The 22,057-nt window shown below is 39.7% G+C and overlaps 1 protein-coding gene across 2 annotated transcripts in view; it reads left to right on the top strand.

Annotated features, from left to right (window-relative positions):
* The window catches only part of SUPT3H (SPT3 homolog, SAGA and STAGA complex component), a 706,568-nt gene that overhangs the window by 575,364 nt on the left and 109,147 nt on the right, over positions 1-22,057 (top strand). For both annotated transcript variants that reach the window (XM_036767517.1, XM_036767518.1), the window contains exons 9-10: positions 1,162-1,269; positions 14,754-14,939. In XM_036767517.1, the coding sequence (XP_036623412.1) occupies positions 1,162-1,269; positions 14,754-14,939 (294 nt within the window). The remainder of the gene's footprint in view (positions 1-1,161; positions 1,270-14,753; positions 14,940-22,057) is intronic.

Genomic DNA, 22,057 nt, shown 5'->3' on the forward strand with positions numbered 1-22,057 from the left:
TTCTTTGTATCTTCAATAACTAGCATGGTGTCTGGCACATAGTAAGCACCTAACAAATACTTGATGGTTGATTGATCAGTTGGAGCATGTGTATAAAAATATTCATATGAATGTAGTTTTCCAGAATACTGATTTCTAACTATGTAATGTCTCAACAATGTGTAGTATAATATATTCAATTTAATGCAACAAACATTTATGAAGCATTTAGTGTATGTACCGATTCATGGGCTACCAAAAAAAACCCAAAAAACTATGTTTTGCCTTCAGGGAGCTTCTATTCCCTTGTTACACCATTCACTAAATGCATCACCTTGAGCAAATTGCTTCATCTCTTTCCAAGCCTCCATTTTCTCACCTCTAAAATGAAAACAACAGTACTTTTTAAAAATATATATTTTATTTATTTCATTAGCTATTTCCCAATTACATGTAAAAAATTTTTTAACATTCATTCTTTAAAATTTTGAGTTCCAAATTCTCTCCCTCTTTCTTCCTCCTCCCTCTTGCTTGAGAAGGCAAGGAATCTTACATCAATTATACATGTAAAGTCATGTAAAACATACCCATATTGCAAAAGAAAACACAGGAAAAAAAGAAATATAAAGGAAGTGAAAAAAGTATGTTTCAGTATGTGCTCAGAGTTCATCAGTTCTTTCTCTGGAGGTGGATAGTGTTTTTCATTATGGGGAACAGCAACCCTTGTACTTGTATATTGAATTCTTTGTAAACTTTAAACTATGGACTACCATTGTTTTTATTATTTTGAACCCTGCTCATTTTCTCCTGTCAAGAAAGTGATATGTACTGCAAATAATTTAAGTATGTATGCCTATTTAATTTAAAATATGTATATGTCTGTGTTTTAATATAGATTTTAAAATTGAATGCATTGGGAGACTGGAGAGATAATTTTGTAAGACTCTTTGAGATCGTTAGGAACACCATGGAGCACAGAAGGCTAGAAATGTTATGTCTTTTAGTCCTCTATAGAGCCTAGAGCAAAGACAAACATTTGGCAAGTAGATACATGGGAATGCAGTAGTGTTCGCGTTGGAATCTTCTTGTCTTTGTGTGTGTGTGTGTGTGTGTGTGATGATCCTGTAGCCTCACTGTTCAGCTCCAGATTCTAAATGTGTTTTCTCCATTATTCTCTTCTAGTTGGTGGATCTGGCCCTTCTGGTTAGGCAAGATATGGCGCCCAAAGCAGGTGACCCCTTCAGCCATGCCATTTCTGCTACTTTCATACAGTACCACGCTTCTGCTGAGGTAATATTTAAATCTACTCAAGCCCTACTCCAATACTATATTGTGATGTGAAAAGAACCCTGGGTTCTTTAAGGCTTTTCAAGTAGAATGTCAGAGGCAGCTTGGTACCAAGGAAAGAGTACTGGCTCTGATGACCTGAGCTCAAATCCTGCTTCTGATTTAGTATCTATGTGACCCTTAGCCTCCCCAGGTCCCAGTTTTCTCATCTGTGAGTGCTGGGAGGTCCAGCCAAGTTGTGCCTTTGTATGTGAGCCTAGCAATAGACGGGGTGTCTCTCATCCGTAGACCAGACTAGCTAAGTTTACAGAAACTCATCACACAAGTTTGGCTACTGAGCGGTCACTACAAATCATGCAACAATTTGCTGAGATGACTGAGTAGGGGCTGAGATCTGCATTAGTGGAGAAAGTACCCCCATGGATGATATCACAGCCCTCTTTGAGGTAACTGAAGAAAACATTAAATACATTATATAGAAGACTGCGCCAGGGAAGTGCAAAGGAATAGAAGATCTCCCAAAGAGAGCTTTCGTTCCAGAGATGCAAAGGTCTCATGGGAATACAAAGGTGACCCTGTACCTTTAGCTAAGTAAGCAAGGTACAGCCTCTGAGAGAGAGAGGCTTTGAGGTGGGCCCAGGGATAGACTACGTCTGTTATGCCTGGCTTAGACCAGGTGATTCACCACCAAGGGCTGGGTATAATGCGATGGATTTCTTTGGTCATGAGAACACATGAAATCATTCGCTAAGATATGGTGATACTAGCGTTGATAGGAGAAGGACCCATATACATGAAGTCATGGATATTTTGAAGGACTGAAGTAAAGTATAAAAAATGACTCATTTTATTTGACCTGTCAATGGTCGTCTTCCTTAACCCTAGGGGTAGTGTTCTACATGCTTTTTTTATAGACCAATGTTTATCCATCTTGTCTAACAAAAGATATCAGAAGATCTGTTCTTTAGTGAAGATAACTTAGTCCGTAGCTTCTCCTTCATTTTCCTGTCTATAGAACCTAGTGTCCAGAAAAGGAGAAGGAAGGTTCTGGAGAGTAATGACAAGGTAGAACCAGGTGTTTCAATGTCATTAAAGAATTTAATTATGTCTTGGGTCCTGTGCGCTTGTGTCTTGTCTATTTCTGTCTACGATAAGTCTCAACCCTAGTTGGTTCCAGAAAACTTACCATCCAGGGAAGTGGAGGTAGTCTGCACTGGAGTCTCATATTTAGTAGTAGGCCGTTTTCCATAGAGGTTAGGTAAAAGGGATAACTAAAAAACTAGGTGAAATTACTGTGAAATTTGTTTTAAACAAGTAAGGAAAATGAGAATTGTGACTGACCTGGCTTGGATCCACTACAAAATGTATACTTACTAACTCCAGCTGGGTGCTCACTGAAGAAGGGCATTCCTGCTTGATTCTTCTAATTGATTCCATATCCCACTCAGTATAAGGACTGTCCCAAACCTTTTCTTTTTCTGCTTCAGCCCTGCATCCTATTCCTTATCCTGCAGTAACTTGCCTTATACGTCACCCCGAAATTGAGACCACTTGCCAAGAGGCCCCTCTTTGTCCCTCTTCATCTCACATCCCTATGATATGGCCCCCCACTGTGTCCTCCTTCAGTCCAGTCTCTAATAATGAGGGGATCCTTCTTTTTGCCAAGTCCAAGCTTTCTGTATGTGTATCTTTAATTTTATCCCTTCCTGTATTCTCCACTGTACCCCAATCTCTCTCTAAACTTTAGTCTTTCCCTATCTACTGGTTCTTTGCCTGCTGCCTAGAAGCACACCCATCTTCTCAATCTTTAAAAAAAAAAAACCAAACACTAAATACACACTACCATGACTGCCAGGTGTCAACCTGTATCTCTCTTCTCACTTATTAGCTAAACTCCTTGAGAAAACTATCACCATTGCTGTGCCTCCACTTTGCCTCCTCTCATTCAATTTTATACCCTCTGCTATCTGGCTTCTGACTTCATCATTCAACTGAAATGTTCTCTCCAAAGTTACCAATGATCTCTTTATTGCAAAACCAAATGATCTTTTCTTGATCTTCATCCTTATTGACCATTGCAGCAGTTGACACCTTCTCCTTTGGATACCCTCTCCTTTCAGGGTTTTCATGACTTTGTTCTCCTGGTTTTATTCCATTCTTTCTGTTTTTTCCTGGATCTTCATGCTACCTTCACAAACAATGGATGTCCTCCAAGGCTTCATCATGGACGCTTTTCTCCTTTCATTCGATATTTTTTTCATTTGGTGACTTATCATCTCACACAGGCTGTATTTGCTCTATGTCAATGATTACCAGATCCATCTATCCAGCCCTAACTTCTCTGCTGAGCTCCAGACCTTCATCACCAAGTGCCTACTGGATTTTGTAAACTGAATATGCCAAAGAAGTCTTAAATTCCATACCTCCATAACAGAACTTGGTGTGTTCCTCTCCACTACCCCTCTCCCCAACAAACTCCCCCCTTTTCTTTCACTATTTCTGTCAAGGTCACCACCAACCTGACATTCAGCCAGGTTTGCAACCATCCTCAGCTCCTCATTCTCATTCGCCCTGTATGTCTGGTCAGTTACCAAATCCATGTCTCCCACATCTCTGTATTCTCATGGCCACTACCCTACTTCAGGCCCTTATCACCTCTTCCCTAAACAATTGTAACAGTCTCCTAATTATTCTCCCTATGTCTGATCTCTCCCCATTCCAATCCATCCTCCATATTACTGCAAAAGTGATTTTCCTAAAGCGTAGGTCTGACTCAAATGGTGTCTTTTGAATCAAAAATAAACTCCTGTGTTTAGCATTTAAAGCTCTTCATAATCTAGCCCCTTCCTTTCTTCCTTTTCTCAACACATTCTGCAGTTGAACATACTAACGTACTTGCTAGTCATCTCACAGTCTTCATCTTGTCTCTATGCCTCGGCCCTGACCATCTCCTGTGCCTGAAATGGTTTCCCTGCTTGGCTCTGACTCTTAGAATCCCTGGATTCCTTCAAGATTTCATACTAACACCACCTCTGCAGGTGACTTTTTCCTGCCACACTAGCTGCTAGTGGCTTCCCTTCTGAGATCATTTTGCCTCTACTCTGCATATATATTTTATATACTTGGTTACTTACAGGTTGTCTTCCTCAATGGAATATAAGCGCTCAGAGAGCAGGGAATGTCATTGCCCTCGGCCCTTAGCTCAGTGCCTGACACGTAAGAGTTTAATATATGCTTGTTGATTGATTGATTCGTTGAACTTAGAGTGATCTAGGTTTATTTTGTGACTGTGCCATGGTGCAATCTGATCTCTGTCCTAGAGGAGAAACTGAAAGTGCTTGAGAAATGCATTTTTTCTCCTTAGGTTGTCAGGGAGAATGATTTATTTATTAAAAGAATGGCAAAAGTGATATAAAAACAATGATGTTTTATTGCCTAAACTAATTTCCAGATTTAATACTATTCAATCAGACTACTCCATAGAATTAGACAAAATAAAATAATTCATATGGAGGAGCAAGAAAAAATAGTAATGAAAGGGGGAGGGGGTCCACCAGGCATGACCAGGTATGAAGTTGTACTATAAAACATTAATCATCAAAACTGTTTTGTGGGGGGCGGAGTCAAGATGGCAGCTGGAAAGCAAGGACTTGCGTGAGTTCTCTGCCAGGTCCCTCCAAAAACCTATAAAAAATGGCTCTGAACCAATTCTAGAACTGCAGAACCCACAGAATAGAAGAGGGAAGCAGGCTCCAGCCCAGGAGATCCTGGATGGTCGCTGGGTGAGGTCTATTACTCACGGAACTGGGAGCACCCTGAATCAGTGAGCTGTGACAGTTACCAGACTTCTCAACCCACAAACACCGAAGACAACAGAGAAGGTTAGTGGGAAAAGCTGGGGGGGACAGACTGAAAAGAGTTCACAGTTTGGCCACCGCCCCAGGGGCAGCTGAGGTGGGGCAGCTACAGAAGTACAGCTGCAGTTGCTTCCAGCCCCAGGCCCACCTGGTGGGAAGAATTAAGTGGCAGATCAGAGCAGGAGTGCACAGCCTGCTGAAGATTTGCATCAGGTCTGGTTGGTGGTTCTTGGGGAAGGAGGAGTGCTGGTGTGGCAGAGCTGGCTGTATAGAAATAGCTCTGAAATCAATGGCGCATCCCCTCAAGCTTGCAACAAAGTACTCTTTACTCTACAAGCAGTCATACCCTGCTGAAAAACTCAAGGGTCAAGTAAGTTGCCTGGGAATATAGCCAGGCAGCGAAAACACACTCAGATTCAGTCTCAGACTTTGGAATCTTTCTTTGGTGACAAAGAAGACCAAAACATACAGCCAGAAGAAGTCAACAAAGTCAAAGAGCCTACATCAAAAGCCTCCAAGAAAAGCACGAACTGGTCTCAGGTCATGGAAGAGCTCAAAAAGGATTTGGAAAAGCAAGTTAGAGAAGTAGAGGAAAAATTGGGACAAGAAATGAGAATGATGTGAGAAAACCATGAAAAACAAGTCAATGAATTGCTAAAAGAGACCCAAAAAAATACTGAAAAAAAAATATTGGAGAAAACAACACCTTAAAAAATAGACTAACCCAAGTGGCAAAAGAGCTCCAAAGAGCCAATAAGGAGAAGAATGCCTTGAAAGGCAGAATTAGCCAAATGGAAAAGGAGGTCCAAAAGACCACTGAAGAAAATACTACCTTAAAAATTAGATTGGAGCAAGTGAAAGCTAGTGACTTTATGAGAAATAAAGATATTATAAAACAGAACCAAAGGAATGAAAAAATGGAAGACAGTGTGAAATATCTCATTGGAAAAACCACTGACCTGGAAAATAGATCCAGGAGAGGTAATTTAAAAATTATTGGACTACCTGAAAGCCGTGAGCAAAAAAACAGCCTAGACAGCATCTTTCAAGAAATTATCAAGGAGAACTGTCCTGATATTCTAGAGCCAGAGGATAAAATAGAAATTGAAAGAATCCACCTATCACCTCTTGAAAAAGATCCCAAAAAGAAAACTCCTAGGAATATTTTTGTCAAATTCCAGAGCTCCCAGATCAAGGAGAAAATACTGCAAGCTGCCAGAAAGAAACAATTTGAGTATTGTGGAACCACAGTCAGGATAACACAAGATCTAGCAGCTTCTACATTAAGGAATGGAAGGGCTTGGAATATGATATTCCGGAGGTCAATGGAGCTAGGATTAAAACCAAGAATCACCTACCCAGCAAAACTGAGTATCATGCTCCAAGGCAAAATATGGATTTTCAATAAAATAGAGGACTTTCAAGCTTTCTCAGTGAAAAGACCAGAGCTGAATAGAAAATTTGACTTTCAAACACAAGAATCAAGACAAGCATGAAAAGGTAAACAAGAAAGAGAAATCACAAGGGACTTAGTAAATTTGAACTGTTTTTTTTTACGTTCCTACATGGAAAGATGATGTGTATAATTCATGAGACTTCAGTATTAGGGTAGCTGAAGGGAATATACATATACATACAAAGGTACATACACACATACATACATACATACATACATATGTGTGTGTGCATATACATAGACAGAGGGTACAGGGTGAGTTGAATATGAAGGGATGATATCTAAAAAAAAAATACAATTAAGGGATGAGAGAGGAATATATTGAGAGAGGGAGAAAGGAAGAGATAGAATGGGGTTAATTATCTCCAATAAAAGTGGCAAGAAAAAACAGTTCTGTTGGGAGGGAAGAGGGTGCAGGTGAGAGGGAATGAGTGAATCTTGCTGTCATCAGATTTGACCTGAGGAGGGAATACCATACACACTCAATTGGGTATCTTACCCCACAGGAAAGAAGGAGGAAGGAGATAAAAAGGGGGGATGATAAAAGGGAGGGCAGATAGGGGGAGGAGGTAATCAAAAGCAAACACTTTTGAAAAGGGACAGGGTCAAGGGAGAAAATTGAATAAAGGGGGATAGGATGGGATAGGAGCAAAATATATTTAGTCTTTCATAACATGAGTATTGTGGAAGGGTTTTGCATAGTGATACATATGCGGCCTATGTTGAATTGCTTGCCTTCTTAGGGAGAGTGGGTGGGGAGGGAAAAGGGGAGAGAATTTGGAACTCGAACGTTTTAAAAGCAGATGTTCAAAAAAAAAGTTTTTTCATGCAACTGGGTAATAAGATATACAGGCAATGGAGCATAAACATCTATCTTGCCCTACAAGAAAGTAAGGTAAAAGAGGATGGGGGGGAGTGGGGTGACAAAAGGGAGGGCTGACTGTGGAACGGGGTAATCAGAATATATGCCATCTTGGAGTGGGGGGAAGGGCAGAAATGGGGAGAAAATTTGTAATTCAAACTCTTGTGGAAATCGATGCTGAAAACTAAAAATATCAAATAAATAATTATTAAAAACAAGAAATGAGGCATACAAAGAATCCAGGGATTTATGAAAGATGCGAAGTGAAGTAAAATTAGCCAAACAAGGTAAGCAATGCCCCCATTATTACAGGGAAAACAATAGTGAAAGACTTTGAAACTCTGATCAGTGTAGTGCCCAATCATGATTTCTAAGGCCTTGGTGGTACCATATATTTCCTGTCCTCAGCAGAGAATAGATAGTAGACAATAGGTATGGAAGAAGGCATGCATTTTCAGATGTGATCAATATATTAATTTGTTTTGCATGACTGTTTATTTGCTTTTAGGGGTTTCAGCCTGTAAGGTCATTGGGAAATGACAGTAATGTTTTTTAGAAAGAAAAAACTAAAACATTTTAAAAAGTAAATTTTTAAAAATATTAAAGGGTAGCAGAAGTTTTTCAAGAACGAAACAAAAAAGAAGCAGCATATAATAAGACAAAGGGAAATATTCATCTCGGGAAGAAGGTTGGAAGGAACATAAGGAAAGAAAGAAAAAAGAAAGACTGCTCAACTATTGGAGGTAAATAATAGATAACAGTTTTTATGTAGAGTTGGTTAGTCAGTAACATTTATCAAGTACCTACTCCGGGCTAGCCACTGTGCTCAGTACTGGGGATACAAAGAAGGCCAAAAAACAGTCCCTGTTCTCAGGAAACTCACAGTCTAATGAAGGAAACAACCTGCCAACAACTGTGCACAAACAGCTGAACTCTTTATGTAGGAAGCAACTTCTCGTGCTTCAAGAAATTCTGATGGAACTTCACCAGCTCCCTGAAGTGGGAGATCTTCAAGTGTCCATCAGAAAGAGGTGGAGAAGAATAATGGTTGTTGATGAATCTCTGGAGCTAGGTAAAGCATTATATGGTGACGTGACATAAAGAACAGGGAAGCCTGCTGTCTCCCCAGGCCATGGATATGGGAAAAGACGGCTTCCTAAGAAACGTCAAACAAGATGGTGACTATCACTTCTGGTGATTCGTGTGTGAACAAGTGATACCGTCAGAATAATTGCTAAAAATAATAGCTAACATTTATATTGCATTTTAAAAAGCATTGCTAGGAAGTATGAGGTCCTGAACAAAAATAACTTAAGATCCTGGGAATACAGAGTATCTTGTGTGATTTGCAGATTTGGGAGGTGAATATCTCGCTAAGATGTCTAAGAATGTAATTCTAATTAAAATGTCTTAAAACTGCAAATGGAAATAGACGGGAAGAGTTTCCCACCAAGACTTATCTTGGAACAAGATATATGACTAGAATTTGGTTTGAGAGGAGAAGACCTTATCCAAAAGTAACAAGATAGACAAAAGGTAGGGAAATGAAGTAGTACTGAATATTTGGCATAGACACTTAAGAGGACAAAAAGAGGAAACACTTCCCAGAGTCCAAGGGAGCAAAACGTGGTGGTAGAGCAGGCTGAAGATCATTGGAGGTTAGTAGTCATATTCTACAGACTACATGGTTGGAAGGAATAATTAGGGTAATATAGAGCTCAGAGGGACCTTACTTGTCATTTTAGTCATAGGATCACAAGTCTAGAGTTGAGAGGGACCTGAGAAATCACCTAATCAAAGCTCATTTTGCAGATGAGGAAACTGACCTCGAGAGGTTAAGTAATTTACCAAAAGTCACATAGATGGTAAATGGCAGACCTGGATTTGAACTCAGGTCCTCTGACTCCAAATCCAGTACTCTTTCCACTGTAACACACTTCAATTAGGAATGAGAAACAGATTCCAGCTCTGGTATAAAAGCATGATATTGTCTCATTCGGACACTTGAGTTGTCTAAGTATCCACTGACATTCTCTCTGTCAAAAGCCGAGCAGCTGGTAAAGTTATCAATTACCTCAACTATAATTGCATCCTTTAAGAAATTGAATGGGAGAACTGCTATTCTGGGTCTGATTCTGACCAATAGAGAAGAATCATTCGCTAAAGTGGAAATGATGGGAACCTTGGGACAAAGAGACGATTCCATCAAAGAATTTGTAATATAGGGAAAAAAGAAAAGCTGTCTGACATGCGGCCTTCACCGGAGATGAGGCTTCAAAGAGCTCAGAGAACCAACAACCTACTACTGTGAAAGCAAGAGCTGGCTGAACAAGGAGGGAGAGCTCTGAAATGCTAAATTCTGAAGGGGAAGAGGAACATGGGGGTATCAACATAGAATAATATGGAAATACAGGGAACTCACAAAAAAGGCTGCTTAGATTTAAGAAAGGCACATGTGGAAAGTAAGCAAGTGACTCTATGCTATATAAACATGTTTGTTACAAGGGTGTTTTTATTTTCCTCTCAACAAGGTTGGGAGGATGAAAAGAATAGGGGGCAAAAAATAAAATAAAACAAAGGGGGAAAAAAACAAAAGAGGATCGGTAGGATATTTTTAATCTAGAGAACTGGAGAAAGAAAGTAATATAGATAACCAGGCCAGCTTTGAAAGCTACAGGTTGAATTTATTATATACTTCAAAAGAAAAGCAGTCTGTACATAATAGAGATCTTCAGTATGGTGTACAATCCTTTTTTCCTATTCTGCTTTGTTTATGGAAATGTCCATTTCATTTGATGTTTGTTAATTTCAAAATAAAAATCATTTTAAAAAAAGATGGAAACAAAGACAATATAAAAGAGTAACGTGGGCTATAGAGCCCAGAATGAGCTGAGGCTAAGGACAAAGAACAGAGGTGACTCTTTTTTTAAGATTGATTTTCTACCTTCTTTACTAAGAGAAGGGATCATTAAAAAGAGAAAAATATGTTAAACAAAAAGTACAAACCTAAGATAAGTGAAGACATAATCAATATGTTGCTGCCCTCCGTACGTTCAGGCTCAGATGAACTTCACCCCGTAGTACTGAAAGAACCGGCAGCTGTGATTCAGAGTCATTACTGGTGATCTTGGAAAGATCTCACAAACAGGAGAGGTGCTACTGGAATAGAAAAATGCAAATGTACCGGTGTTGCAGGGGGAAAAGGAAGAGGGTGGACTCAAACTATCGACCGATAAATCTAACTTCAATTTCTGACAGAATTCTAGAACACATTAGAAAGGAGGAGGTTTGTGGTCACCTAGGAAAGCAGCCATTACTAAGAGCTAACATGGCGTCATCAAAAACAAGTCATGCCAGACTCACTTCATTTCCCTTACTGACAGATATCTTAAGTAGATTGTTAAATCAAGACAATATTTTAGCTGAAATATGTTCAAATTTCACCATTCCTCTGTGATGTACTCTTTTATCCGTATCTTGTCTGAGGGATAGGTAGTTTCCTTATCTAATTTGCAGATGACATAAAGCTTTAATAAATAGCCAGACACATAGGATGGCAGAACCCATATAAAATTACAGTAGTCTAAATTACAACAGGGCCGAATCCCTACATACTAGGGATGACTATATTTTAAAAAATGGATTTCACAAAAGATGGAGAAGGTTTGGATAGACAATAGTTCCCGTGGAAAAGATCTGGGAGTTTTAGTGCTTTGGGTTTATTTTGAAGATCAAAGGAGATACTACATGTGAAGTGCTTTAATAAATGTTATCTAATATTATTATTAACTGTTAAGCTCCATTAGAACAGGTACCGCTCTTACATTTTTCCCAGCATATAGCACAATGGTCTTCATACGATGGGGGTACATACTGTTTGTTGCTTTTGTTGTTAACTACCAAGGTCTTTGGTTATAATGTTATAGTTTTGGGGTTTTTTTGACACACTCCCAAGGCAGATGCTCAAATTTGGGTTAATGGGGATGTGGATATTCTTCAACACAGGCCGTAGCATGGTGCCTAGCGCATGGTAGGTGCATCGTTCATTGTTTGTGGAATTGATTTGCATCGAGCTGATTAGTTTCTAACAGCTACGTTTGTTCTTGGGGAAATAGCAATGAACCTTGGTTCCTGCCATGCCACCCTTTGCATGCAATCAATAAACCCTCATCTTTTTAGCACTTTTGATGGCTCCTTCTATTGTAGTAGATCATCTAGAGTGTTGGAAACTTGCCTCCTTGTGGAGCAACTAAATCCTCCTTCCTGGCTGCTTCAAGGCTAAGTATGTCAACTGTCTAGGGGCACATTAATTTCAGCTGCTAGGCAAGGTGAAAGACATGTGGTCAGAGGACCAAAAAAACCATCGTGATCGTGCCAAGGTTAGCCTTAGCCCACACCGTGTCAACATCCCAGCACAAATTCCAGCTTGAGGATGGTATCTGTGAGAAGCTCAGCTATTCCCCAGGGTACTTAAAAACTTTGAAGCAATACCTGCTCTTGCTACACTTCAGAAATGCCCAAAACTGTATGAGATGTTTATGCTCCTCAGAAAATCTGGTTGAGGAAAAATCCAAGAAATGGATTTAAATTAATAATTTGGATCACAGATCAAATCCCTTGCAAGTCAATTTAAAAAAAAAAACATACTAGGCATCTCTTAGTCAATGCATTACCCAATGCAGTACCCTAAATCTTGCCTGCTTGCTTCAGTAGCATTCATTTTGGTGATGTTAAAAAACACAATTTTGATGTTAATAAACACCCCTTAAATGCCTTTGATATATGTATGCTCTATGAATAAATTCATGAGTATGTTTTTCATTAACATCTTTCCAATATGTTATAACATCTATAATTGAAGAAATGTAGTGTACATAACATTCTCTACTTTGCATCCAAGAAAATGCTAAAGACAGACCTTCATTTTTCTCCTTTCTTGACTCTCCAAGGTGGCCAGCCCAGCATAAGCCAAGCTGCCCTAGGGAACTACCGCAGCAACTGTTTCCAGCTACACAGCAGCTGATAAAAGCTTCCCTTTGCAGGCTGATTTTCAAGGCATAGAATGTGGGCTTTCTGAGAAGCAAGGGCATAAGGATCAAGAAACACTATAGCTGAATCCCATTAGTCATAGAATGCCTCCCTCACCAAGGTCCTTCTTTGCCCTGATTTTTAATTACTGTTGTTGATGGAGAGAATGTCATACAGAGAATCAGAGTGCTTCTTCCCACTCGGACCTCAGTGCTAAGTGACTAGCATGAACCAGCCACCATAATCAAGCAAACATCTATTGGGCTCCCACAGTATACCATATACTCACCTAATCCCTGTTGACAGCCTGGTTGGAGAAACAGGACATGTGCATAAAAGACTAAATAATAGTATTAAAGAAAATATACCTGTTCATGAAGATGATGATGAACTGCCCCCCCTTGCTCTTCCCTCTGTACAACATTTCATTTCCTGTTTCTGTCTGTCTTTGCGCAATTCTGGAATATACTCCCTTCTCACTTCCACCTTTTCACTTCTAATCATAGTTTCCTTCAAAGTTCAGCTCTTATGCCACCTCCTACAAGAAACGTCCAGATTTTCTGGCCCATCTTTCCAATTGCTATTTCCCTTTGTCCCAGAAATTACTTTGTATACATTTTATATTTAATCTTCTATGTACATATCATTTCCCATCCTCTGGCCACTTCACACACACGCACACTCACACACACGTCTTCAGAGTTGGGTGAGATCGTTTTATTTTTCCATGTATATCCATAGAACCCAGCACGGTACCTGTTATAAAGTAGATGCTTAATAGATGTCTGTTGAATAATTAATAACAGCTCACATTTACTTACTATAATCTTGTGAGAGAGAGTCATGCACACAGTAAGTGATAAGGGAGTTCAGAGCAAGAATGGTAGGCTGCAGTGGGTCAGGAATACTTATCTCATATAAGAATTGGAACACGTACCTTGACAATATTCCAAGTAAAAAAGCCTGCCTGTGTATTCAGAGATTTAGAAATGAGAATGGGATCTAAAAATTTTGGAGAGAATAGACCAGTTTGACTGAAATGAAGGGTTCATAGGAATTTAAACTTTCATTTCATATACAGTGAGCAGCCATTGAAAGTTTTTGTTGGGAATATGATGAGAAAATGGTGTTATAAGAAATTTAATCTAGCAGAGTGTGGAATGGGATGTCTTAGGAGATAATGGATTTCTCCATCACTGGAGGTCTTCAAGCAAAGGCTGGGTCCAGACCACTTGTCAGGGATATCATAGAAGAAATTGCTTTTGGAGTACAGGTTAAATTAGATGACCTCTGGTGTCTCTTCCATTTCTGACATTTTGAAAGTTTATGTTAGAGCAGTGAGATATTGGAGTCAAGCAGTTAGGAAGATTGTTGCAGTAGTCTAGACATGAGGCTAAAAAGGACCAATGCTAGTGGGATGATAGTAGAAATAGAAAGGGAAGGAAGTCTGCAAGGGTTATTATGAAAAAAGCAATCAACAGGACTTGACAACAGAGTAGCTATGGAGCAAAAAGAAGTCAAGGATGTCCTGCATGTAAAAAGGATCTGGGGTCAGAGGGGTGTTGGCATAGATGATCTCTAGACAGCTGTCACTGCAAGGTTTTAAGCCTGAATTACTTTTTCTTGTTGTTCAGTGATTTCAGTCATGTACAATTCTTTATGACCCCATTTGGGGTTTTCTTGGCAGAGATACTGCAGTAGTTTGCCATTTCCTTCTCCACTTCATTTTACAGATGAGGAAACTGAGGCAAACAGGGTTTAAGTGACCTGCCCAGGGTAACACAGCTAGTAAGTGACTGAGTTTGGGTTTGAACTCAGGAAGATGAGTCTTCTTCACTTCGGGCTCAGCACTCCATCCACGGCACCACTTAAGTCACTAGCAGAATAGTATAATATATACCATTGACAGAAGGAGAAAAGTATTCAAAAGAAGCTTAATTTTGGCAGGGGGCAGAGCTGAGGAAGTGAATTCGACTTTAGACATACTGAGTTTTAGGCAATTCCAAGCCATTTCAGGACTTTCACATAGAAATAGAGGGCCTTCCTTCTCTTGAAACACTAACAGGGAGTTTTAGAACAATCCGGATCTTTTCTCCAGACTTAAAAATTAACGTCCATAGACCTGCCTTGGGCATCATTTCCAGCATTAAAATAGTAGGAAAATCCTGAGAATATATATGAAAATAAATCATGTCTTTTCATTTTTAGATTAAATTACCATCAAATTCATAAATCATTTTGCTGAATCTCCTTAATTAGCCAACTTGGTCTTTTGATTTTACAGCCACATCTCTTCGGGTCAAGTTCTGGCATGAAATCCAGCCCTGATTCCCCTGAAAATACGCCTCCTCCTACACCAACTGCTCCAACATCTGGACCACAACACCCAGGGAAAAACCAGTCAGGGACTTTGGGGAATGGGAATGTTGGACAAGACTCGGCTAAAACAAAGCAAAGGAAGAGGAAGAAGGTCAGTCAAACAGAGGCAGCACTGTGTATTGGCCATTGCACTGAATATGGAATTAGAAAACCTTAATTCAAATTTCAGCTTTGTCATTTATTACCTGTAAGACCTTAAAACAAGTCACTTCCCTTTTATAGGCTTCAAATTCCTCAAGTATAAAATGAGAGGATTAAACAAGATTGCCTAGGCCTGAAATATTTAAATCCCATGACCTACTGTTCACTGGGGTTCTTAGAGCTCTTAAGCCTGCAAAGAAGATATTCTGTTGTGTGCCATAGTTGAGATTTTCTGAAGCAAAATGAGCTATCTGAATGAATTTTTAAAAACAAATTAAGAGCTTACTATGTGGAAAGTACTGTGCTCAGTACTAGGGACAAAACAAGTTCAATCTAGTCCCTGCTCTCAAAAAACTTAAGTTCTGTTAGAGGGAGACCAGACCTATAGGAGAATTCAGCTACAATTCAAATGGAGAGGGTCCCATGGTCCTTAGAGTGCAAGAGCAAAGCAGATGGTTTTGCATCCCCTTTCATGCCTTTTATATTGATATAACCATACCAGTTTCTTATGTTAAACTTTTTGACAATGCCTAGGACTTTGGTGGCAAAAACTTTCTTTTCTGGGTCTTCAGTAGCTGTAGCTTCTGAGAAAGTGAGGACTGCAGCATCTGCAAAGGAAATTCCCAGATTGTATCTGTACAAGGACTGCTTGCCTGAACTGTGTCTGTGGGGGCCAGGCTGGAAACAGGGCTAGTTGGTGGGGGAAAGAGAAAATATTACTAGTCCAAGGGCATTTACTTTTAACTGTCCTTCAGCAGCAGTTAGTCCCCAGTTGTTGCTGATGATGGTGAGGATAATGGGCCCTTCTCCACAAAGGATACTCCCCTCAGTGATGGCTGCTAGGGTCGTGCTAGAAGCAGGGTCACTGGTCAGGGTAGGAGTGGGACTTAGGGTCCTAGGCTGTCTCTACCAGGGCCTCACTGGGGGTGGTGATTGAGATGGTTTGACTTGCCTGCCACATACTACCTTCTGTCTCTCCCAGAGAATGCTTTTTGTTGTTGTTGTTGTTAAAACCCCCTCACTTCTCCATCCAGACTCCTTTTATTTTTCAAAATTGTCTTTTGTGGCACAGTCATGGTAGTAAGTCTCTTCTATAAGTAAAATTCATTTTCTTTCAAGTGTATTTTCTTTTCCTTTCATTGCTAACAAAAATTTCTAATTCAAAAAATATAGTTACATTATTTTCAGATACATAGAGTAATTAAAATATATATAAAGGCTGTAGTGGAAGCAAACTCAGCAAGATTTGACAACTGATTGGCAGTAGGGGTTTGGGAGGAGAGGAGCTGAAGACCTGGGTGGCTAGAAGGTTGGTAGTAGTGGCCTCAAAAGAAATAAAGAAGTTTGGAGGAGGAGCACATTTAAGGGGAAAGATAACTTATTTTGGACTATTGACTCAAAAGGAAGATATAAATAATACCTGCATTTCCTATGTCACAGGTTGTTGTGAGACTTAAATGAAGTAATGTTAGGTAAAATGCTTTGGAACTTTAACTCAGTATTAAATATCAGTTGCTATCATTATTAGTAGTAATAATAATAGATGCCCAACAAGAAAGGCTAGGGCTAGATATGTAGAGATAATAATTGAACCCATGGAAGCTGATAATATTACCAAGAGAGAGGGTAGTGCAGGACAGAGCTTTGAGGGGACAATCACAGTTAGAAAATAAGACAGAAGAAATCAGAGAAGTAGGCAAATGGTTGACCCAAAAACCAGGGAGAATATCCAAGAGGAGAATCCTATACAATAGTGTCTGATTCTACCAAGACAGCAAGAAAGATGAGGACTGAGAGTAGACCTTTAGATTTAGCAATAAAAGATCCTTGATAATCTAGGAAAGGGCAGTGCCAGTTTGAGTGATATGGTTAGAGTCTAGATTACAAAGTGTTAAGAAGTCAGTGATCAATGGGAAGAAAAGAAATTGAAGCAATGAATGTAGCTAGCCTTTTCTTGGAGTTCATTTGTAAAAGAAAGAACTGATGTAAAATGATAGAGTGAGGAGGTGACGGGGGAAAATGAAGGTTTTTTGAGATGACAGAGCTGTGGGCATGTTTGTTCGCATCAAGGAAGGAGCTAGTAGAGAGGGAGAAGTTGAAAATGAAGGAAAAAAGATGACAGCTGAAAAGCAGGGACTTAAGCTCTGCCCCAAATCCCTCCAAACACCTGTAAAAAATGCTCTGAACAAATTCGAGAGCTGTGGAACCCATGAAATAGCAGAGGGGAGCAGGTCTCCAGCCCAGGAGGTCCTGGATAGTCACTTGGATCTGGTTGCAATCCAGCTTGGTGGTTCTTGGGGGAGGAGGAACACTGCTGTGGCAGAGCTTGTGGTGACAGTGGAGTAGGAGTAGCTCTGAAAACAGCAGCGCAGACCCTAAAACTTGGGACCATTGCAAGGTGCTGAGAGCAGAGCTCAGCCCAGCGTGGGCCATGCCAGGACAGACCAGACTGGGAGTTGGGCAGAGCAGGCCTCAGGGCCATGAATCATTGAGCTGTAGCAGGTACAAGACCTCTCAACCCACAATGCCAAAGACTACAGAGCAGGGTAGTGGGAAAACTGCTGTAATGAGGTGAAAGTGGTCAGCCCCAGCCCTGCGGATGGCGGAGGTGGTGTGGTAGTGTTAGTGGCAGCGGCAGCAGCAGGAAGTTCCTGCAGCTGCTTCCAGAGCTCCAGAGTCAGCTGCTTCCCAAGTCACTGGCTCACACGGTGGGAAGCATCAAGTGGCATACCAGAGCAGTAGTACAGGGCTTGCTTTGCCCTGCCTGGATCTGGTCACAATCCTGGTTGGCAGTTCTTGGGGAAGGAGGGGAGCGCTGGTGTGACAGAACCTGCAGTGACAGTGGAGTAGAAGTAGCCCTGAAAACAACAGCACTGTCCCTAAAACTTGGGACAAAGCACTCTCTACTCTACAAGCAGTCATACGCTGACAAAAAGCTCAATGGTCAAGTAGTTGGCTGGAAACATGGCCAGGCAGTGAAAAAGGACACAGACTCAGACTCAGACTCTAGAATCTTTTTTTGGTTACAAAGAAGATCAAAACATACAGCCAGAAGAAGTCAACAAAGTCAAAGAGCCTACATCAAAAGCCTCCAAGAAAAATATGAATTGGTCTCAGGCCATAGAAGAGCTCAAAAAGGATTTGGAAAAGCAAGTAAGAGAAGTACAGGAAAAATTGGGAAGAGAAATGAGAGAGATGCAAGAAAACCATGAAAAACAAGTCAATGACTTGCTAATGGAGACCCAGAAAGATACTGAAGAAAATAACACCTTAAAAAATAGACTACCCCAAATGGCAAAAGAGTTCCAAAAAGCCAATGAGGAGAAGAATTCCTTGAAAGGCAGAATTAGCCAAATGGAAAAGGAGGTCCAAAAGACCACTGAAGAAAATACTACCTTAAAAATTAGATTGGAGCAAGTGAAAGCTAGTGACTTTATGAGAAATCAAGATATTATAAAACAGAACCAAAGGAATGAAGAAATGGAAAACAATGTGAAATATCTCATTGGAAAAACCACTGACCTGGAAAATAGATCCAGGAGAGAAAATTTAAAAATTATTGGACTACCTGAAAGCCATGATCAAAAAAAGAGCCTAGATATCATCTTTCAAGAAATTATCAAGGAGAGCTGCCCTGATATTCTAGAGCCAGAGGATAAAATAGAAATAGAAAGAATCCACCTATCTCCTCTTGAAAAAGATCCCAAAAAGAAAACTCCGAGGAATATTGTCACCGAATTCCAGAGCTCCCAGATCAAGGAGAAAATACTGCAAGCAGCCAGAAAGAAACAATTTGAGTATTGTGGAAACACAATCAGGACAACATGAGATCTAGCAGCTTCTACATTAAGGGATGGAAGGACTTGGAATATGATATTCCAGAGGTCAAAGGAGCTAGGATTAAAACCAAGAATCACCTACCCAGCAAAACTGAGTATAACGCTCAAAGGCAAAATATGGATTTTCAATAAAATAGAGGACTTTCAAGCTTTCTCAGTGAAAAGACCAGAGCTGAATACAAAATTTGACTTTCAAACCCAAGAATCAAGAGAAGCATGAAAGAGAAATCATAAGGGACTTAACTAAAGTTGAACTGTTTTGTTTACATTCCTACATGGAAAGATGATGTGTGTAATTCAAGAGACCTTTCTCAGTATTAGGGTAGTTGAAGGGAATATATATATGTATGTGTATATATATATATATATATGTGTGTGTGTATATACATATATATATATATATATATATATATATGTGTGTGTGTGTGTATATACATATATATATATATATATATATAGACAAGGGGCATAGGGTGAGTTGAATATGAAGGGATGATATCTTAAAAAAATAAAATTAAATTAAGGGATGAGAGAGGAATATATTGAGAGAGGGAGAAAGGAAGAGACAGAATGGGGTAAATTATCTCACATAAAATTGGCAAAAAAAAAGCAGTTCTGTTGGAAGGGAAGAGGGTGCAGGTGAGGGGGAATGAGGGAATCTTGCTCTCATCAGATTTGACTTGAGGAGGGAATAACATACACATTCATTTGGGTATCTTATCCCACAGGAAAGTAGGGGGAAGGGGATAAAAAAGGGGGGATGTTAAAAGGGAGGGCAGATAGAGGGAGGAGTTAATCAAAAACAAACACTTTCGACAAGGGACAGGAACAAGGGAGAAAATCGAATAAAGGGGGACAGGATAGGATGGAGGGAAATATAGTTAGTCTTCCACAACATGATTATTGTGGAAGTGTTTTGCATAAGGATGCCTGTATGGCCTGTGTTGAATTGCTTGCCTTCTTAGGGAGGGTGGGTGGGGGAAGGGAAGAGGGGAGAGAATTTGGAACTCAGAATTTTAAAATCAGATGCTCAAAAGAAAAAGCTGTTTCTTGCATGCAACTGGGAAATAAGATATATAGGGAATGGGGCACAGAAATCTATCTTTCCCTACAAGAAAGTAACGGGAAAGGGGATGGGGAGGAGTGGGGTGACAGAAGGGAGGGCTGACTGAGGAACGGGGCAATCAGAATATATACCATCTTGGAGTGGGGGGGGAGGGGAGAAATGGGGAGAAAATTTGTAACTCAAAATCTTGTGGAAATCAGTGTTGAAAACTAAAATGTTAAATAAATAATAAAATAATTTAAAAAACAAGAAAATGAGGGACAGACATTCAGGAGGAGATGATTATAGTGATGATGATGACAATGGCGGTGGTAGTGGTGACAAACTGCCAGAGGATAGGGGAGCAGATGGGATGAGGATCACTGGTTGAAGTATTTTTTTTTTTGGTGAGGGGGAGGGCCTCCTTTTTGTAAGCAGTTGGTGCAAAAGAAGAGAGAATGGGGGGATGCAATCCAGAGATTTTGAAGAAGGAGCTTGTGCAACAGGAGCTCAAGGATCTGGCATGAGAAGCACTTGTCTCAATAAGTAAATTAATTAATAAGGCCTTTTTATTTGCAATTTATATATATAAATTCTTGGGACATCTTAAAAACAATTTTTTTCCTCTTCTTTGATTGTTCAATAGATCTGTAATCTCAGTAGTGTACATATTCATTTCCTCTACTAGTGAAGGCAGTCTATCTATTCCTTTGCATCTTTTCTGTGTATGTCTTGTATATATCCCAGTGCTGTGGAAGCCTTTTTCTGGTTCTTTTCACATTTTATTGCATACCAGTACAACACTCAGTCTATAAATATATTGTCTCTTACTTTCTATATGTGACCAGCCCACCTCCCTTTCCAGTCATGCATGTCCTCAGTGACATCTTTTATGCCACTTCTCATTTGAACGTCATTCTTGGTGGCATTCTGTGACTTATTTATACCCATCGAGTCCATCCATTGTTCTTTAGGTCACCTGTGATTTTGATTCTTTGGAGGGCTTGTCATTCCATAATTTACAGGCATGTAGCATCACCACTAGAAGATAATTTATGTAAAGGTGATGGGCTTTTTTTGGTAGCTAGCAGCTTTTAAAATGAGGTTGAAACCTAAAATTTCAGATTAGCAGAACAACTAATACACAATTAGACTTCTGCCATTAAATCAGCATTTTGTATTCTACTAAAGAGTTGGTCGACTGTAGATTTGTACATAGTGTTTTCAAGTACAAAAATATGAAAAGCTTCTGGTTTTTATCGTGATTTTTATTATTCATCATGATATTGTTTGTCATTTTAATATTCACATATTTTAATATTCACAGATTCAGTTCAGCTATTATTTAATATGTGCCCTCTATAAACAAATCATGTATGATTATGCATGTAGTATTTGTTGCTCTTCTTGCACCAATTATAAGAATTGTCTAATCCTTCATTAATAACTAGCATTTACATGGTGTTAAATTTTGCAAAGTGCTTTACATGTGTAAACTCATTTGATACTTACAACCACCATGTGAGGGAGGTGCCATTTTTGTCCCTATTTTACAGATAAGGAAACTGAGGCACAGCTCTTATAGCTAATAAGAGTCCGAGGCAGGGTTCAAACTTCTTCCCGTCTCTAAGTCCAGATCTCTGTTATGCAGCTTTGCTGCCTGCGTTACTTGAAATCTGATTCATTCTTGATTTTCCTATATCTTTCATCTCACCACTTTACAGATTAGGCAGATAGGCAAAGAGCATTAAGAACAATTTAATAGTAATTCTTGAATGTGTATTTTTGGGTCTACCACACCTAAAAAATATTCTAGTTTTTACTTTAATTCTGACTAGACTGAAATTATGTCAAAAGCCTGCCCAAGTTTGAAATGCTCCCTGAAAATAGGGGTGTTTCCCCCTATCATTACAATAACAAAAGTTTAAAACATTTAAAAAGTCATTTCCTGTGGCTCTCCCAGCAGGCCTCTGGTGATACTTTTTCATCTGAGTGCAAGTGGCTGCTGTTCATTCTTCTGCACTTTGACATTTGGTCCTAGGTGAAATATTAAGAGCATAAAAATAGCTTTTGGTGGGTCTGTTAGGAAGAGGTCATATAAAAGTCATCTTTGATTTGTTAATGGAATTTTGGCGGGGGGGGGGTGTGGTGTATGGTGTGTGGCAGCAATGATGTGTGTCCTCA

This window comes from Trichosurus vulpecula, chromosome 7 (assembly GCF_011100635.1).
Source record: "Trichosurus vulpecula isolate mTriVul1 chromosome 7, mTriVul1.pri, whole genome shotgun sequence".
Classification (NCBI taxonomy): domain Eukaryota; kingdom Metazoa; phylum Chordata; class Mammalia; order Diprotodontia; family Phalangeridae; genus Trichosurus; species Trichosurus vulpecula.